At 38.4% G+C, this 17,560-nt stretch overlaps 1 protein-coding gene across 9 annotated transcripts in view; it reads left to right on the top strand.

Annotated features, from left to right (window-relative positions):
- Positions 1 to 17,560, top strand: part of BLNK (B cell linker) — a 109,801-nt gene that overhangs the window by 76,776 nt on the left and 15,465 nt on the right. For 7 of the 9 annotated variants that reach the window (XM_054207179.1, XM_054207184.1, XM_054207182.1 and 4 more), the window contains 11 exons: positions 5,146 to 5,202; positions 7,261 to 7,310; positions 8,314 to 8,354; positions 9,241 to 9,397; positions 10,607 to 10,776; positions 11,285 to 11,366; positions 12,122 to 12,202; positions 13,637 to 13,662; positions 14,245 to 14,273; positions 14,570 to 14,665; positions 15,482 to 15,524. In XM_054207179.1, the coding sequence (XP_054063154.1) occupies positions 5,146 to 5,202; positions 7,261 to 7,310; positions 8,314 to 8,354; positions 9,241 to 9,397; positions 10,607 to 10,776; positions 11,285 to 11,366; positions 12,122 to 12,202; positions 13,637 to 13,662; positions 14,245 to 14,273; positions 14,570 to 14,665; positions 15,482 to 15,524 (832 nt within the window). The remainder of the gene's footprint in view (positions 1 to 5,145; positions 5,203 to 7,260; positions 7,311 to 8,313; positions 8,355 to 9,240; positions 9,398 to 10,606; positions 10,777 to 11,284; positions 11,367 to 12,121; positions 12,203 to 13,636; positions 13,663 to 14,244; positions 14,274 to 14,569; positions 14,666 to 15,481; positions 15,525 to 17,560) is intronic. The other 2 variants (XM_054207180.1, XM_054207187.1) reach the window with 1 other exon arrangement.

Below are 17,560 nucleotides of genomic sequence, written 5' to 3'. Positions count from 1 at the left end.
ATCCTTGTCAAATGAATACACCATTCAGTGTTTCCAGTCAAACATCTATTTAAGCCAATTAGCTATTTAACATACTTTTTCTTTTTCTTAATGCAATAGCTCATTTGCATTGAACTTCCATTTGGATGCGATTTTCTCATTCAGATGGCTGTCTTTACATGGGTCATTGACAACAAAAGTACAAAGTACTTTTAGAAGTTAATTAGTACACAGTATCTGCAGTGTTTCCAGGACAACCATAATACATTCTAGAAAATCAGCTGTCCTACATAAGAGACACATATAAACACTGTTTAAAAGTGTTCTTAAAAGAGTGACCATGACAGCTCAGATCAAGGAAAAGAAGTAGTATTGTTTGAACGAGAGCTAATTTTAGGTATATACAAAGTGGTCAGTAGGCTGGTGGGAGAGGCCTAGGCTCTGACTGCTTTGGCTATGGAAGAGCTTGGGAAAGCCAGGCTGGCTACAGCTACTGGCCTGGCTGCCTGCCCCCAGGGCTGGTGTTTGTGGGGCAGCTGTGGTCCCTGGCAGAGGAGGGGGATATGCTTCCAGGAGCAGCAGCCACCACCTGGCTCACCCGTTCCCCAGGCAGGAGTGACCTGAGGTTGCAAGCCCTCCTTTGTGGCCTCTTTATCACAGATGTGTTTTTGCTGTCCACAAACCTTGAGCAGGCTCTGATGGTGACACCTAATATATCAGATAGATTCTTGAGACAGCTTTTTCCCTTTACTCATTCTCTGGCGCTCTAGCACTGCTGCAATTTGCAGTAAGTCACAGTCACGTGGTATACGTACTTGTTATTTCTGCACAAAAGCAAATTTTCCCTTAAAATGACCCTCTTTAAACGACTTGGATCTTTAATTTAATCTAAGCATGCTTTTCTTTTTAACGCATTGTGTATGTAAATAGACCACTGTGTTCAGAGGTCCGTCTGCAAAAAACGCATAGTTTCACCTGGGACTTGCTCACAGGGCAGAGCTTTTAGGTTGTCAAAGGCTTTGGTGGGTTTTGGAGGTAGGGGAGATGAGGGGCATCGGGTGTTTTTTGTTGTGGCTTTTTAATAAAGGATGGCTTACTACTTCACAGTAGTAGTTTAAGTGTAGTTAATGTTAATAATGTTGTGGTGGGGCTGGCTCAAATGCCTTGGAGAGGAAAGCAGATGGCAGAAACAATAGAAGCATCTCAAAATTATAATTTGAGGTAATAAATTGTCTCCCATAGTTGCCAGGACATGAATTCTGCTGTTAATCAGTATTGCTCTGACTGTGTGTCCTTCCCTGAGAGTAAGAGGGGAAGGACAAACAAGGGAAAAATAACAAGAACTAAATGTTGCTGAAGCTTGAAAGGTCAGAGGTGATATCATTAAATGTCAGATACAAGATTGCTGCTATAACGCAGCAATTGTTTTTGATTCTCTCAAGATTAAGAAAAAAATCCACAAAAAGAACAGGCTCATAAAAACTCTCTTAATGTATGACTGCAGCACAAAGCTCACATTTCACCACCCCCAGCTATAAGAATACAAATTGAGAAGTAAAAAAAAAAAAAAAATCTTTCTGATACTTCTATGATTCATCTAAGCCATATTAATCTCTTCTGCAATTATGAAGATCAGAAATTTATTTTTTTAGAAGTTGAAGAAAAAATTCTTACATTTGCACGTGACTTGGGAACTCGAATCTTGAACCCAGCACATAATGAGACTTGCAATAAAAGCCTGAGTTGACAACGCTGATAAGAACCTGTACAAGAGATGCCAAGCTTTGCAGAATTAGAACTGGCTGTATTCGTCTGAATGTGCCCTCTGGGGGCTTTTGTTTTATTTTAGTAGATGATGCTTCTAAAAAAAATGCAGTTATCCAGTTGATCACTTCCTCCATTTCAGTTAAAGGATTACTTTATTTAAATGTCAAGGATCTGAACATGACTGAAGCAGGAAAATTGTACAAAAAAAACTTGCTTTATGTAGCACAGATTTGGAATTTGTCTATATGCTGGAAAAAACATTGTTTTGTCTCAAATTCAAACCTATTATAAGTAGAAATAATCTTAGAGAAATCAAATAATGCACTTGCTTATCTCAAGCCTACAGTTTTCACACATGTATACTCTAAGTCTCTGCTACTGAAACTGAAAGAATCATGAAATACTCATTAAATACGTTTGACTTATTACCAGTATTTGTTAAGACACTTGTAAAATCTAGATTGGCTCTTGATTGTGCAGAAAAGTCAGACAAGTTCTTGCATCAAGTGGTTTGCTCTCCAATCGAGTTCATCTGTGGGGTGCCTCTGGGGAGGGATATGTCTACCCTCCATGTGTGTCTTAAAGGTGTGCGGGAAAGCAGTCTGAACAGTGGTGCTAACAGGAAACTACAGATTGTTTCTTCATTGCTTACAAGTTCCTACTTGTTTATTCCCTGTCCTGACTCAAAATTTTCTGACAGTAAAAACATTGCCTGCTGCAGGCTACCATTCACCTGCTCGCCCTTAGTCACATGCAAAACTCTTTACAATATGGGAGTCCCAGCTGCTGTGAGATCATTATGCCAAAGAGGATTATGTACCCAGGTGTAGGAAGCACTAGGTATAGCCCAAGTTGTGTAAACAATGAGAGCTGGGAGCATTTTTTCATACTCACATCCTTGGTAATACAGAACAGGGAAGTAAGAGAGAAATCATAGGTTTCTCCTTGCAGGATGGTTGCCTATGCTGGAAACACACTGTAAAGATGTAGTACTCATCTGTAAATGATAAGCTTTAAGCCTCTAGGCTTTGTTAAGTGGAATCCTAGCTCTGTTGAATTCGATGCTAAAAGTCATACTGCATATACCGCAAAGTCAGGATTTCACCCTAGGGTTTTGGTACGTGCTGGCCTAGTGTATCAAATAAGAAACTAGAAGTTCTGATTAGTCATCTTACTGCAATGCCCCATCCTACCAAAGGTTCCTTTGCAAAGCCATCAGAAATCATACAGTTGTAGTTGTTAGTCTAACTGCACACAATCCAAATATGTGCGTTTCTTGAAATCATATTTGCCATGTGACCTGAAAAACGCAAAGAAGATATATCTTCACCTCATCTGCTCTACCCAGTTTTTTAATTGGATAAGTTTTTATTTCAGATTTGTCTGGTCTATTTTCCTGTACCATTTATAACTTAGGTGGTAACTTCAGGCAGAAAAATGGAGTTGTGTCACTTAAGGTCTCTTCAGCCTGCATAGCTGCAACTAGAAGACATCCATCATCAAACTCATGGCAGAGGAAAAAGTGGTATTTTTATGAACTAAACAATGAGAGAAAAGTACTAAAATCAAGCTGTAGCACACTTAGAAACATAAACCAGGGAAAAGTATAATACCTAATTTAACTGTATTCTGAAGACTCATGAATTTGAATGTGTAGCTGGATAGAATGTTTTGAGTGCCAGAATTTTTATTAATATAATAATATTTCATCAAAGTGAAGATAAATCGCAGCTATATGCCATTTTACTGCCACAGCACACTGTAAAGAAAATGTGTGGAAGAGTACTAATAATACTTTTTAAAAAAAAAAAGTTTCAGATTAATTTTATTTTGTACAATCACATACTTCCAAAACTGTAACACACTATTCCACTGGGTCATGAGAATACAGCTTGGGAAAAGTTTATCTGTCAGTTGGATTTCACCTGTTAAGAATTCTGGAAAAGTTTTTGGCAAAGTTACAGAGAATCACAGAATAGTTCAGGTTGGAAGGGACCTTAAAGATCATCCAGTTCCGACCCCCCTGCCATGGGCAGGGACACCTCCTAATTAATTAATTAATCCTTTAATCACAAGTATGATGATCTAGTGCATTTAGGGCTAATAAATACTATAAATACTCAACTCAATAAAGATGTCAATATAACATCTGTAAATCCTATTAAGCAAATATGGTTCCTAAGAAGGGAGTGGATTCTGTACGGAGTTAACAACAGGAAAATTGGCTACATACAAAGGGCTACTACTGTGTATGTTTAGTTACTTTTCTGGATGCTGCAAAAAGTGTTGCTAGAGTCAAAAATCCAGACCTCTGCGGCAGTTTATTGACCAATTCTCCATATAGTGCAGGGAAACACAACAATGTGATATTAACTTTAAGTATATGATTAATACTTTCATTTCGTATCGGAGTCCTTACATGACTAAAGTTAAGCACATGCCTAAATACTTCACTAGATCAACCTCAGTATGCGGCAGAGGGAAAAAATCTCAGAATATATTGTACTTTAAAATAGTTTATTCTCCTAGAAGTTATCGTGAATTTCTGTACATTGCATTCTGTTCTTGTGTGAGCTGCATCTATATCCCATTATGTGACATGTCTCAAATGCTACCTGGTTATTTGTTGAAGCTAAAATGCATATAGTAAGATGCTTTTAAAAACCTGTAAACATACTCTCACAAATGTACTTTGATTTTATTGAGTCCTTTAGAACTGAAATTTCTTAGGGATATTTCAAAATCTCCAGAAAATTACTTATTCTCTACTAAAATTCAGAAAAAATGCTGGTCCTGTTAAAGTAAATGAAAACTTGAACTATTTAATTGTGTTCTATCACAGCTAACACAGAGATACTTCACCACCTGTAACATAAGTCCAGAGCAGAGTAGCACTAGAGTATTTTACTTGGAAATTGCATTTGCTATAATTTTATCTAACTCTGGTAAAAGATATGTTAGGAAATCATTCTGTCTTCCACTTGAATATGTATACTCAGTTGGCCGGCATTTGGTTCTTTCAGTCCCTTGTCATTAACTTCAGGGGAACGGGACAGAGCCAGTTGTCACTCTGCAAGCATCTATGTGGATAACGACATCGGGATGTGAATCAGCTAGGTAACCACTCCTTGGCGTAGGGGTTATGTCTGTTGAGCTGGGTTGTACATTGGGTGAGTTCTGGCTCTTGCAAAGCGAAGCTCCAATTGACTTCAAAAGAGCCTGGATTTCAGTTCTGGCACTCAGTAAATCATACCAGTACAGTGAGAATTTTTTTTAAGTGGATTTGAATTTTAGAATAAGTAACGTATTTGAAGGATTTCTAAGAAATATAGATGTGGTCATAAACTGTTTCAGCTCTGTGACAGAAACATTATTTCTTTTTCTTCTATTGATATTCAGGTTCCAAAATGAACAAGTGGCCTTAATTTGCAAAACTGGGAAAGATACTTGGGATCGGTATGCTATTTCAGAGCCGCACGATGGCATGATAGGCTGCTTAGACACAGACCTCTGTTCTGTGCTTTGTATGCTTTCGTATAACATATTTACATTTTCTGTCGGGGCCACTGCCAGGATTTACAGGGCCTGGGACAAAGGGTTGAAGTCTTCTGCTTAGCAGCTTGGAAACACATAATGTGGCTTAAGCCATGTACTTTACACTGCGACCCAGACATCCTCTTCCTGGTCCTTCAGTTCCACTATTTTCCAAGTCTCTGCCATCTCTGAACAACTCACGATAGACGTGTTGCAAAGTACATTAATAGATTTTGGTCTACCCTCCTGAAGACCTGAGATCTGCCCTGGCAGTGGCCCTGGGTTTTTCTTTCTAACATGCCTGTGCTAACCTGGACAGGAGACAAGAGCAAGGCTGATGAGAATGCTTTTTAATTTACTGTTCGTACACTGTTATATTGTGCTGCGGGAAGTTAAAGACTTGGAGGAAGCAGCTATCCACCATAAGTGTTGTTAGTAAGGAACAAAACAGGTAAACACTTTAAAAAATAATGTACCTATGTTGTTTTTTCTTTGGTTTTGGGTTGGTTTGGTGGGGTTTTTTTGAGCTTTAGCAATGCCTGCACAATTTATTCGTTGATTCATGCATGTGCATGTATTCTTTTTTTCATCCGAACAACAGAATTCCATTAATTCAACTCAAAAGTAGCCAAAGCATTTCTCAAAACAGATGGGGGAAAGTTTGCAAACTGATGTGTTAGTGCCACACCTCCGCCCTGAGATACATTGGTACCTGAGCAGTGACACCAAAGCACGTGTCAGGACCTAAATACTGAGTGTCAAATTCTTGTGGTAAAGCAAAATTTGTAGACATCACTATTGCTCAGAGATCACAAGAAAACATTTTAAATTCTTTTTTTTTTTTTAAATAATTTGCTTATTTTTGCAAATGAATTTGTTAGGACCTCATTGAAGAATGAATAAAGCCATCAATTCAGTGGATGAAGGTTCAGGTCCATGGCGATGTCCCATCAGTGCTACAGGGAGGCTCTTAGACAATGTTCAAAAGTCACTTTGAAGAATCATTTTAATATAAATTGTGTTAATGTTTTATATGGCTACAGAAAGCAAAGGTGTTTTTTCTCTTCAGATCCATTAGTCTGGCCTCTGATATCACACATGCACCATTTGTTTTGACTTTAAACCCAAATTCTTCTCTGTTTTTACAGGGTAATAAAATAATTGATATATCAACTGACTGTAATTCAGTGTCTTCTCTGGACAGCTGCAATTTGCCAAACAGGAGTATACATGTATATACACATACATATGTATGAACAGGAGTACACACATATACGTGTACACATATTACATATATGTATACTTCCATTTTGCTGAAAAAATATATATATGCACATACATATACATACGTGTATGTGTATAGCCACAGAGATCCTTTCAGTATTTCTACAAATTATCTTTTGATTCACTTGGTATTACAAATACCACTATAACAGTATTCACTAAAAAAGGAGCATAACACCATAAAACAAAAGTAAGTGGAAACTGAATCTGTCCACAAGAGACCTGGTATACATGTAAACATCAATTAGAAAATGAAGTGCAAGCAAATTGATAGTTATAAAAATATGGCTGGAGAGTGCTGCACCACTTTTTTTATGCCATAGTCTTAGCAAGTCTCTCTGAGGCTGAACAGATTTTCATCTTCAGATAGCTGTGCGTTTATCGCTGACCCCTCTGTTATCTATTTCTGCATTGGAAATGAAGAGGAGAGCGGGTGGGCGAGGAAGCTGTTCTTTCAAAGTATGTTCTTAGCCAAAAAAAATTTTTTAAAATCCCAGATTAGATTCTAAATTCTTATCTGTTTCTAGCTTTTCAAAGCATTCTCCTGCAGCTATTTGCTAAGCATCTGTGATGGTAATCTGTATTTCTTCAGCTGCAGGTATCTTTTGTTATCAGCTCTTTTTATGTGTCTGGCTAATGCTCCCTTCTAGTGAATGTTACTTATTAGATCATAAATGTAATAATTATTGTTTACAGGCTAAAAAAAAAACCTCCACCAAGTCTACCACGAAGGGATTATGCTTCAGGTAAGACTGTATTAATGTAAATTTAAACAGCAGGTCTGTGTATGTTTGATACCTATACACCTAGCAGTATTTCAGCTATACTTGTCCTCATAATTTGTTTTTAATGAGAGTACAATATACCATTATCTGCAACTCTGAAGGTAGTTCACACCTCTGAAATGAGAAGCAAGGAAAAGGTATCAAGTTGTCCCAGAATGAAGAAAGAGTAGCAAGTACTTACTCTTTCAAAAATCAGTATTTACCAGGGTTGTGCATGTAGGCTGCTCTAAAAATGGAGGAGAATTCACATCCAGTCCTCTCTGCCAGAAGTTGTGATGTAGAAGTAAATAGGGAAAAAAATTGAACAAATGGATCATCACAGATTCAGAATCTTAATACTATTACTGTGACAGTGGTGACATCATGAATTTTATTAGAGGTAGATGATATCTGCTTATCATGCAGCACTGCCCACAAACTAGTTCATGCCCATTTTTACAAGTTAATAGCTATCGTGTTAAGGAAACAGCAATATGAAAACTGAAGCAAAGAGGACAGAGTTTAGAAGTTACCAGATTGTTCTATGTTTAATGTAAATACTTGTAATTAGTGTGCTGTCCTGGAGCTTTAACTGAGAAACAAGAAAGTGCAAGGCTGAGAGGTCAGCGATAGATCCATTATGCAGAAATTGTTACTCCTACTTAAAAACTAGATGCATTAGCAGGACACTCTGTGTAAAGTGCATGCTCTGCTGTTCAGACCATGTGCACATTGGCATTTTCTAATGCTTTTCCAACAGCTCTGAAACAATTTATCAAAAATAAGCAAGCAGGCATTTAATTTACTATTCAGTCTAAACCAGATGTGTTGCTCTGAATTGTTTAGGAAATTTTGACCGCTCTTTTTTTTGAACTGAGTATGATTGATTTTTAAAATTTATTTATTTATTTCTTCAATCTATACTTAAGATAAACATTTATGTTCGCTATTACATGTCCTTAAATAACTCTAATGCTTGGTTTAGAACATGCAGACAATGAAGAGGAACAATGGTCAGATGATTTTGTAAGTACTTATTTTGGGGTAGTAAGAGGTTACTGTAGCAACAAGTTCAGCACAAGCAATAATAATAGTTTATTTTTGAATCATCTACTTGTGGTTGAACTTAATACTACTGAAATGTTATCTTATTTGTTGTATCAGCATTATTTAAAAGTAGCCACTGGTCTTTAGCTACCTTAATTTTTTTACACTCAACTTAGCAGTACACTCAGAAACACTGTCAGTGGTAGCCATGGATGCTCAGCTTTTTGGATAAGTAAGCACATGGCATCGATTTGAAGGACTTCTCAAACTGAACAGTAATTTCAGAAACCAGTAGTAAGATCATCTGTTTGGGAGAGGGAGGGTGGGAGGGGTGAGCATGGGAAAGCCACTTCTTCCTAAAAATGAAAAATTTCTGATAAGACTTTAGAGAACATTAGAATGAAGCAAGTCGTGGTCATCAGCCACGTAAAGTAATGGTACAGCCATTAGCCTGAAGTGACTAGTTTCCTTCTGGAGTTAGATCCCGAATACCCTTTTAATAGGAAAGGGAGAGGAGGTGACAGGACACATCAAAGAGTGACAGCCAGAACTAGGAAGGAACTGTCCTGTGAAGGAAAACAAGCTGTTGGTCCATAATTTGAAGACTGAGCTCTTGGTGTGAAAGGACTCCTTGGAGATAGCAAGGAGACAGGGAGCAGGAAGCTCCTGGGAGGAGCAGAAGCGGGGGGCAGGCGGGAGTGCCTGTTTGTTTAGAGGGAGCACTAAAAGGGAGTGAACGTGTCCTTTGAAGGATACATTCTCGTAACTTAGTTAATTGTACTCCTGCAAGGATACTTGTGTCATATACTGCTATGAAGGTGTAAGTATGTTATGAGATGAGAAATGGGAAGTTCTGCCTTTCTAGGACAGTGATTATGAAAATCCAGATGACCACTCTGACTCTGAGATGTATGTGGTCCCCAGTGAAGAGAATCCTGATGACAGCTATGAGCCACCTCCAAGTGAGCAGGAGAAAAAGAAGATTCCTTCTGCATTCCCTATTTCTAGGGGTGAATACGCAGGTAATTATGGAATAGTTGACTATGTCAGCCTGATAATTGCTTATTTTCCAGTACTGGAAGAGAAGTGGCCTCAAATGGACTAACCTGTCCTTCCCTCAAGAGTTTTCTTTTAATTCTGACAATCAGGTCTTTAGCTTTCAGGGATATGATTTGTTATTAGAGCATGAAACAGGTTAGTATTGCTGGTAGCAGTGTTTAGAATTTTAAAACAACGTGTCCTAGAGACTTTGCTAGACATCTACTAACTACAAAATTCAAGCAAAGGTATGGGAGATATCACTAACTTGGCTCCAGATTCATCTGCGTATTTTAATGCAGGAATTCATGTTGAAGATTAAGCACATGATACTAGATAGGTCCTTTAATCTTTTCTGTGTCTGAAATCATTATTCCAAAAGCAGTAAAACAGAGGACAAAGCAGCCCAAATATTCACTCCATATTGTCCTTCAAGATTGGTACTGGGGAGGATAAACATTCTGAAAAACAGGACAGGATCAAGATTTTATTTACATCAGTCCAGCACAAAGGTGTTTTTTGTTCCTGTTTTGATTCTTTTCAACCATGGGCAGACTGCGCTGAAATAAATGAAAGTTGGTTTCAGTTAGACGAAGACTTGAGCCATTGGGAAAAGAAACATTGGCATGATGCCTGCTCTCATTTTTGTATGATACAAGACTGTTACTGGTTATAGAATAATCATCAATGTGCTAAAATACCATATATGTACTCATAGAATTCATAAGCATTTCACCTACATGCTCTTTGAAAAGGGGAGGAATTTTTAAAATAATACCCCAGAGGACCTGGCATGATTTGTGTTTCAGTCCCACCCTTTGTGCTGTGTAACAGTTGTTCTCCTTATATGTCAGATACGTTCTTTCTCACTTCCTATCAGCAAAGTTCATACTAACTAATGCTACACCACCCAGCCACCACCTTTTCCCCAAGGATTTAAACAGTTGTTCATACAACAGTCAGTGTCTAAGCACCCTCTGCAGCCTGGCAGAGAGGACTAGGTTGCTACCTTGAGCGATGAAATAGGACCAGTTTGCTCACAAGTCTCAACATCAGGACAAAAATAAACTTAGGTCTGCCTCTTGAGCTGAGCTGCAACTACAATAAAAACTTGTTTGCACGGGTAGTAGAAGACGGTCCAGAGGCTAATGTGTAATTTTTACTAAAATAGTTGTTTTCTTCCATATTAAAAGATAATCGCACCAGTCACCAGCAGCTTCCTCCCATCAACAAACCTCTCCCAAGTACACACAGTCCAGCCATGTCCAGACCTAAGAAACCATCTGTGCCATCCCTGCCATTGCCATCTCCTGCTACAAAACCAAAAGTACCACCGAAGCCTAAGGAGTGTAGTGATGATGAGGTAATGTTTATAGATGTACTTGTTTTGACAGTTTAAATGACTGATGACCCCGCACCGGTCATAAGATAGACTACACAGCAATGACATGGCCTGGTCTCCTTATTAGCCTCTACAGTACAAATCATTTTGTACATCATAAGCAGTGACCTGCAAGTACCATGCTGATTCCTAGGGGATATCTGCCTACTTTAGGAGGCTCTTAGGCCACAGAATAGTTTCTGCTTATCCATAAGAAGCTGCAAGCAATGAGGAGAGCAACCTCAAATGCTACCCCAGGCCCAAAGGGAAGGGAGGGCTTTTATCCACCAGTCCAGAACTGGAGTAATTTGGTAAAGGGTTTTCAGTCTTGGAGAATGTGATCCACATAGGACGATAAATGTCTGAAACAACAGTCATTGTGAAAGAGCAACTATTACAAGCTGCTGCAAGGGCTTCAGTCCCAACAGTTTGTTGTTATGATGGAGATTTAACTGTTAGGATTTTTTTTTTTATCCTGCGTTTCTCATAGGATAATTACATTGTGCCGGTGGACAATGACGACGATAACTATATTGAACCCACAGAAAGCAGCACGTCACTACCTACAAAATGTGAGTTTTAGTCATTTAAGCTAATAATTATTGCCTTGTTAGGAACAGTAGTGGAAAAAAAAGGATCAAATTAATGTCTGTTTCTAGGGTTCAAAAAGTGGAGGTGCATGTATTAAAGAGAACACAGCCTGTAAAAAGGTAGTTGGCTACTTTGGCCCATGACAAGGCCAAAGAAAATTATTTTTAACTTTATTGGAAGCCATGTTTAATTCCTGTGTCTCTCACTCAGCTGTTTCAAAGTCCAGCCCTTGTACAACCAGGAAGCCTTTCATGGTGTGTGATCTCCCTCTTCATCCAAGGGAGCCACAGCATTAAAATTCTCTGTTAGCTGAAGTGCCTCAGGAGAAGAACAAGCCTTTTTAGATTTTCAGTCAATAAAGACAGACTCTGATTCACTTTTTTACCTGACTATTTGAAGTATATTTAGCTGGAGAGTGAAATTAGTACAGTCCAAAGATGAAAAGTAAACAAAGAAGAGTATGTAGTTCTGCTCTCTGACATTACTGACAGTATCAAACCTATTCAGCAAGGCATGAACACTGAATAAAGTTTCCCTCTTAAAATGAGAGCTGCTTTCTGCCTCAGTTGATTTGTTGAAGGTCACACAAAAAGGCTATCACATGGACCTACTTAATATTTATTCTTATTGTATAAATGCTACACTGTTAATTTTTAATATTTGTGTGTGTATATATAAATACGTATGTATATAAACACAGATCTATGAATATATATGCATATGAATATGTTTTTAGCTCCTGTGAACAGATTTATGAAGACGACAAAGTCAGCCCCCCCTACTTCTCCAAAGCCGCCTCTTACTTCTGATATGCAAGGTATGTGGAGTTTGTATCACTGCAAAAATAATCTAAGACTGAGGAATATTAAATTACACCTGATGTAGTCAAAACACAAACCATACAACATACTACAGTAAAACAAATATATGTTGCCCTTTAGGTTTTTCTATGTTGTAGCAGTTGTTTTGCCTAGCTTAAATAGTAAATCTGTTTTAAGCATGAGTAAAACAAGTCATTTGCCCCAAACTAATTTGTTTTGAGTCTTTTGCTCTAGCAGAGGAATGCAAAGGGATCGATACAGCAAAACCAATTATAGGAATCAGTATGTTAGTAATCCCATTTCACGACAGGAATCAAGACTCAATACTTTAGAACCACATCAAGATTTAACCTTAAAGAAATTCTGTACAGGCTGATGTTTTTGCCTGTCCTGTGATAACAGTGTTCCTATTTAAGTTCTATAAAGAGCAATTTATTTGGAAAAAGAAACAAAAGCAGAAGCAAATAAGAGGAATCATATTTGCCTTTTTAAGTGCAGGTACACTTGCTTAATCTTCTTTAGTTGTGGTAACTCTGAGTTGTTTTGCATCCTCATCATCTCATTAATTGCTTGGAACATAACCTTTACAGACTGATCACGCAGTTCTTTAAAAGTCTTTGCATATTCATTAGCAATGTGTTTAGCTTTCACGTCGTAAACTACAAAAGTTTTTTCTGAATGACTTAAGATTTTGTGAGTTACTTTTCAGAGATTTTAAAGTGTCCTTTTCAATCTTAGCGTTTCTGTAAATCAGTGTCAAGCAACAACCAGCTCCTGACAGATGTTACTAAAAAAAAAATAAAACATCTCCCCCTGGTGGGAACTCAGACATTTTCTGGCGCAATAAAAGCAATGAAGCCTGACATGAAATTTGTCAAAATATGATTCAATTTTCATTGAAGAAACTGGACATAGTCAAGTATGCTGGTGCTTTTGGCTTTTAATAGCTGTGAATTAAAATAGACCTGTGTGACAGAGCTCAGGGCTGGATGCTGGCCACACAAATGAGCCAGCTTGTATTTATGATTCACCTGATCTTTCTCCCTGAGAGTCAAGGAAGGGCTAAATGCTACCACAGGTGAGACAACACATCTTTTCTAAACTGTCCTACTTGCACAACACAAGTATTCATCTTGCTTTGGGGGTGGAAAAAAACAAAAACGACAACAACAAAAAGACTGTGGCATGGGGAGAAGGTTCATTAATACAGTTACTGTTTGCCAGACTTCCTGGGACTTTTCCTGAAGATCTCCCTAGAAGACCAGGGGTGTAGCTATGTCAGGGTTTTGGAGGCAGAATCAAGCTCTGAGCAGAATTATTTTTCCAGAGGCAGAAGTACAATCAATACAAACTCTGATCTGTTTTTCTGGTAATGTGCAGTACCTTTTTGCTAACCAAAGAACACATTTTTTTTCCTCCCTATCCTACAGAAGTGTACGAGGTTCCTGAAGAAGAGGTAAGGCCTTTCTATAGTTTATGACTTGCATTGCCCTCAGGCAGGGCACAAATGTGATTGTGTTTAAAAAAAAAAAAAAAAAATTATGATAATCAGCCTTTCAAAGGGGGAAAAATGGGAACAAATCTCTGTCTGCACTTAAAACTTTTTGACACTTCCTTGACAGAAAAGCTGGCAAATCAATTCAAAAGGTCTGCAGAACAGAACAAATGGGAAGGGGCTGAAGTTTCCCAGTCCTGTGTGATAGCGATGCAGTCTGGGAAGCAGCAGCCTGAGAGAATACTTTCCAGAAGCACAACTGCAGCAAAGAAGGAATGACAGTTCTGACACAGTAATTTTTTTCCCACTTGCTGGTACTGACATGACATGTGGCCAAAGCACTGTGCTCAGAGCTTCACAGACTTACTGGTGGTGACTTCTTGCCTCTCCCATCCTAGTGCAGATTACCAGGCAGAGTTCTACTAGAAATCTATACCACAATGCTAAAATAAGATACTGCTGTAATAACATAAATAGGATCATACAAATCCATTTTACGAAATCAAAAAGTGGCCAAATAATTCAGTGCATTTTCTCTTACAGGAAAAACCATCACCACCACCAGTAATCAGGTAACCCATTGCTATGAATATTTATGCATTATTTAAAACTTGTCAGAAAACATATTTTCTCATTTAGATACTCTGTTTGATAATTCTCTCTAGAAGATATACATATCGTAACTTTCTCTCTTTAGATTATCTACACAAAGATTGTATGTGTTAATTTCAGTAACTCAAACATAACACATATTAAAAAGAAATCTCTTACGGGTACTCTTTAGAATTTTGAGGGGGTAGGGGAGGAGAAAAAGAGGTTGCCTTTGTATGCACTGTTGTTAAATATAATTTTCATGTTGTATTACTAGGTTCACTAAGCCACCTCCCTCTATGCCTGCTCAGAATACAGAGCACTCCCACATGCACAGTATGACCAGAGTGTCACCTAAGCTGGATGCTTCCAGGTAAGTCAACAGCAGTTTATATCAATAGGAAATATTAGCAAGAGACAAAATTTTCTCATCTCTATTGTGTAGCCTTCGGAAAATAAGCAATTGTCAGGACACACAAATATCTAGGGATGTTGGCACAAGATAAGAATTGAAAGTTCTCATTTCCTTGCAAACTTTTGTATTCAAGCCAGTGTGACAAATGGATACTGTTTTCTTGAATATCCCTTTAGGGATCTAGTGCAGGGGTAAAACATCTCTGGAAGCCAGTTTAAAGTTCTTTTACCCATCTCTGCACCCTCACAAATGAGATGTTTTTGCAGGGGATGGAGCACAGGACTGATTGTAAAAAAAAAAAAAAAAAAAAAAAAAAAAACCCCAACCAAACTGGACGCAGTTAATCCATGATTTATGTTCCAAGTCTCTGGAGGAAAAGAGGCAAAGGAAACTTGTGTATGCAGCCTATTTCACTCCTGTGTCCCCAGAAGTGTAGGAAGCGGCTTCATAAGCACTGTCTCATCTCTAGGACATTGCTCTACAAAATAAGCCACATGCCCCAGGAAGAGTAGGTGGCACCCACAACACTGCGTCATGGTGTTTGGTGAGGTCCTGTGGACGGTTGCAGGGGACACAAGGTCCAGAATAGAAGCTTTTCTAGAGTAGTTGCACACCAAGGGCACAGCATCACCACCACCACTGCAGCAGTGCATAGCTGCAATTAAATCCATTTACTGCAGACCTCCTCCTCTCTAGATCTTGAAACACCTATCTGAGCCAAGCAATTAAATCAGTAAATCCTACTCATCTTAACTTATTGTGTATATTTTCCAGAAATATTTTGCCTCTTCCCAGAAACCGTCTTCATCCAAAAGCAGTGAGTAATTAATGTTACACTATAAAAGAATGTGTTAAACCTAGGCTGTTCTGTGTTCTATATAAATAGATGGTTGCTTTTTATTATCTGGATTAAATAACAGAAAAAGATTACTCTGAATGTCAGATCGATCTAATACTGCAATTGTGGCTATTAATCTTTTGGACAAGAGGTGCATTGGACATCTGTATCGATCCAAGAAAAACTTCGAATGTTTTGATATATGTCTGGTTCACAAAAATAATTTCTTGCACTAAAAAATACCAGTTGCACTCCAGGAGCCCTACTTTCAGTAACAATGGGCAATTTTGCCCAATCTGAGGCACCTTCCTTGAGCCTCATTCCACTCAGATGATGAATGATTAATACTTTCTGAAAATTGAATCCTTCTAAAATGTCAGACAGGATAGCCTGAGTAACCTGTATCACTAGAAAATGCAGTCTATGAAGGAGTAATTGCAAGCTTTGTGTTCCTAAGGCTGTGTTTAAGTCATTCCTCTTCTTCCTTTACTCTTGCTGCCAGTCTGTCCCATGTGCTGGAACAAAGGTTTTCTGAAGCAAACTACCTCGAAACTTGTCTACCTGCAGCAAATGGGCAGAAGCAAATGCATAAAATGTTCCTTTTCAGCCAGATTAGTTCCATAAATTGTTCTGCACTGTAGCTCTACTAACAGTTGTGCCAGCACAAGAGAGGGTGCACAAGAAACAGGGTGACAGCAACTGCATCAGCATCTGTGCCAAAAGCTATGTGCCTCAAACTCTGTCCCAGCCCAGTGGTCTGAATTGTCCCTAAGAAATAATCAGTCTATCAATAACTACCTAGAGAAGTTAGACACTTAAAATTAGGAATTTGGGGTCATACCACAGCATTAGATGTTACAGTAACATAATGCAGGTGGTATAAGAACACCTTATAGTCTTACTTTCAATCCTGAAATTTCTAGATATACCAAGTATTTGGTGGGGGGCAAGCAGGATTTGCATACCTCTACATGGTTTTATTTATCAGATTTTCTTACCAATATAAGATTAGGAAAAAAAATCCTTCTGAAGGGAGAATATTGGACAGAAATTCTACTCTCTGATCGGCATTAACAAGAATATTCCTGCTTCAGAACAAGCTCGACTTGCCATATTGCAGCTGAAACCTCTCCATTAATTCATTCTCAGGGCTCACTTCTGAGATAGATAATATCCTAGCTTTGCAGAGAATCAAGAGACTATCGTTTTGCTGGGGCCACACACTGAGTTGGTTACAGCACCAAGGGTGGAGCTCCCAGACGAACACTCATCTGTACAAGGGGTGTATTCAGATGACCACGCACACTGACAAAGCAAAGCAATAACTGAAACATCTGTTAACTGCCCCCACTTGATCCATTCTCAACACTGACCAGCACTGATCATGTTAACAAACTGTAACCCTTGTTCCTCTCAAAGACCTGGGCTGACTGCGAGAAAAATTTCTCCAAATGTCACACCCTCAACTGTTTGATGGTGGATTACACCCCTCCAACCAGAGAATGGATGCATTTGTGAGCAACATTAGTGAAAAGCCATTAACTTGATGGATGAAGATGGACAAATTAATAACTGGTGTCTCTTTGAAAGGTACTTATCATATGGGAGTCTGATTCCCTAAAAGACAAGAAGTGGGAGCCAAAAGGAAGCACCTCCAAAAGAAGCCAGGAAATGAGTTGGATTGTTTCCATTCTAGCATGGTGAAAAGACAGTCTACTCAGTATCCTCTGTTCAGTGGAAGATGTATTCCCGGTATATTCAAATCCGCCGCAAAATTTCTGCTTTCCAGCTCAGAAATGAAACATGAACCAAAAGGTCTCACTGCAAAATTCAGGGCCAATTTTCTCAATACTGTAAGCAATCCCAAAGTTACTAGAATGTTGAAATTAGATAGAAGTTTGCTAAAAGATTTCAAACGCCGTCATAAAAGCTGATGAAAAGTATTCTGGATATGCATTCTGTACAAGTATTTCTTTAAATGTTGCTACAGATTACCAAGATAATCGTATTTATTT

This window comes from Rissa tridactyla, chromosome 6 (assembly GCF_028500815.1).
Source record: "Rissa tridactyla isolate bRisTri1 chromosome 6, bRisTri1.patW.cur.20221130, whole genome shotgun sequence".
Taxonomy (NCBI): Eukaryota; Metazoa; Chordata; class Aves; order Charadriiformes; family Laridae; genus Rissa; species Rissa tridactyla.
Note: the sequence above shows the minus strand (reverse complement) of the source record. Positions and strands in the feature narration are given on the sequence as shown.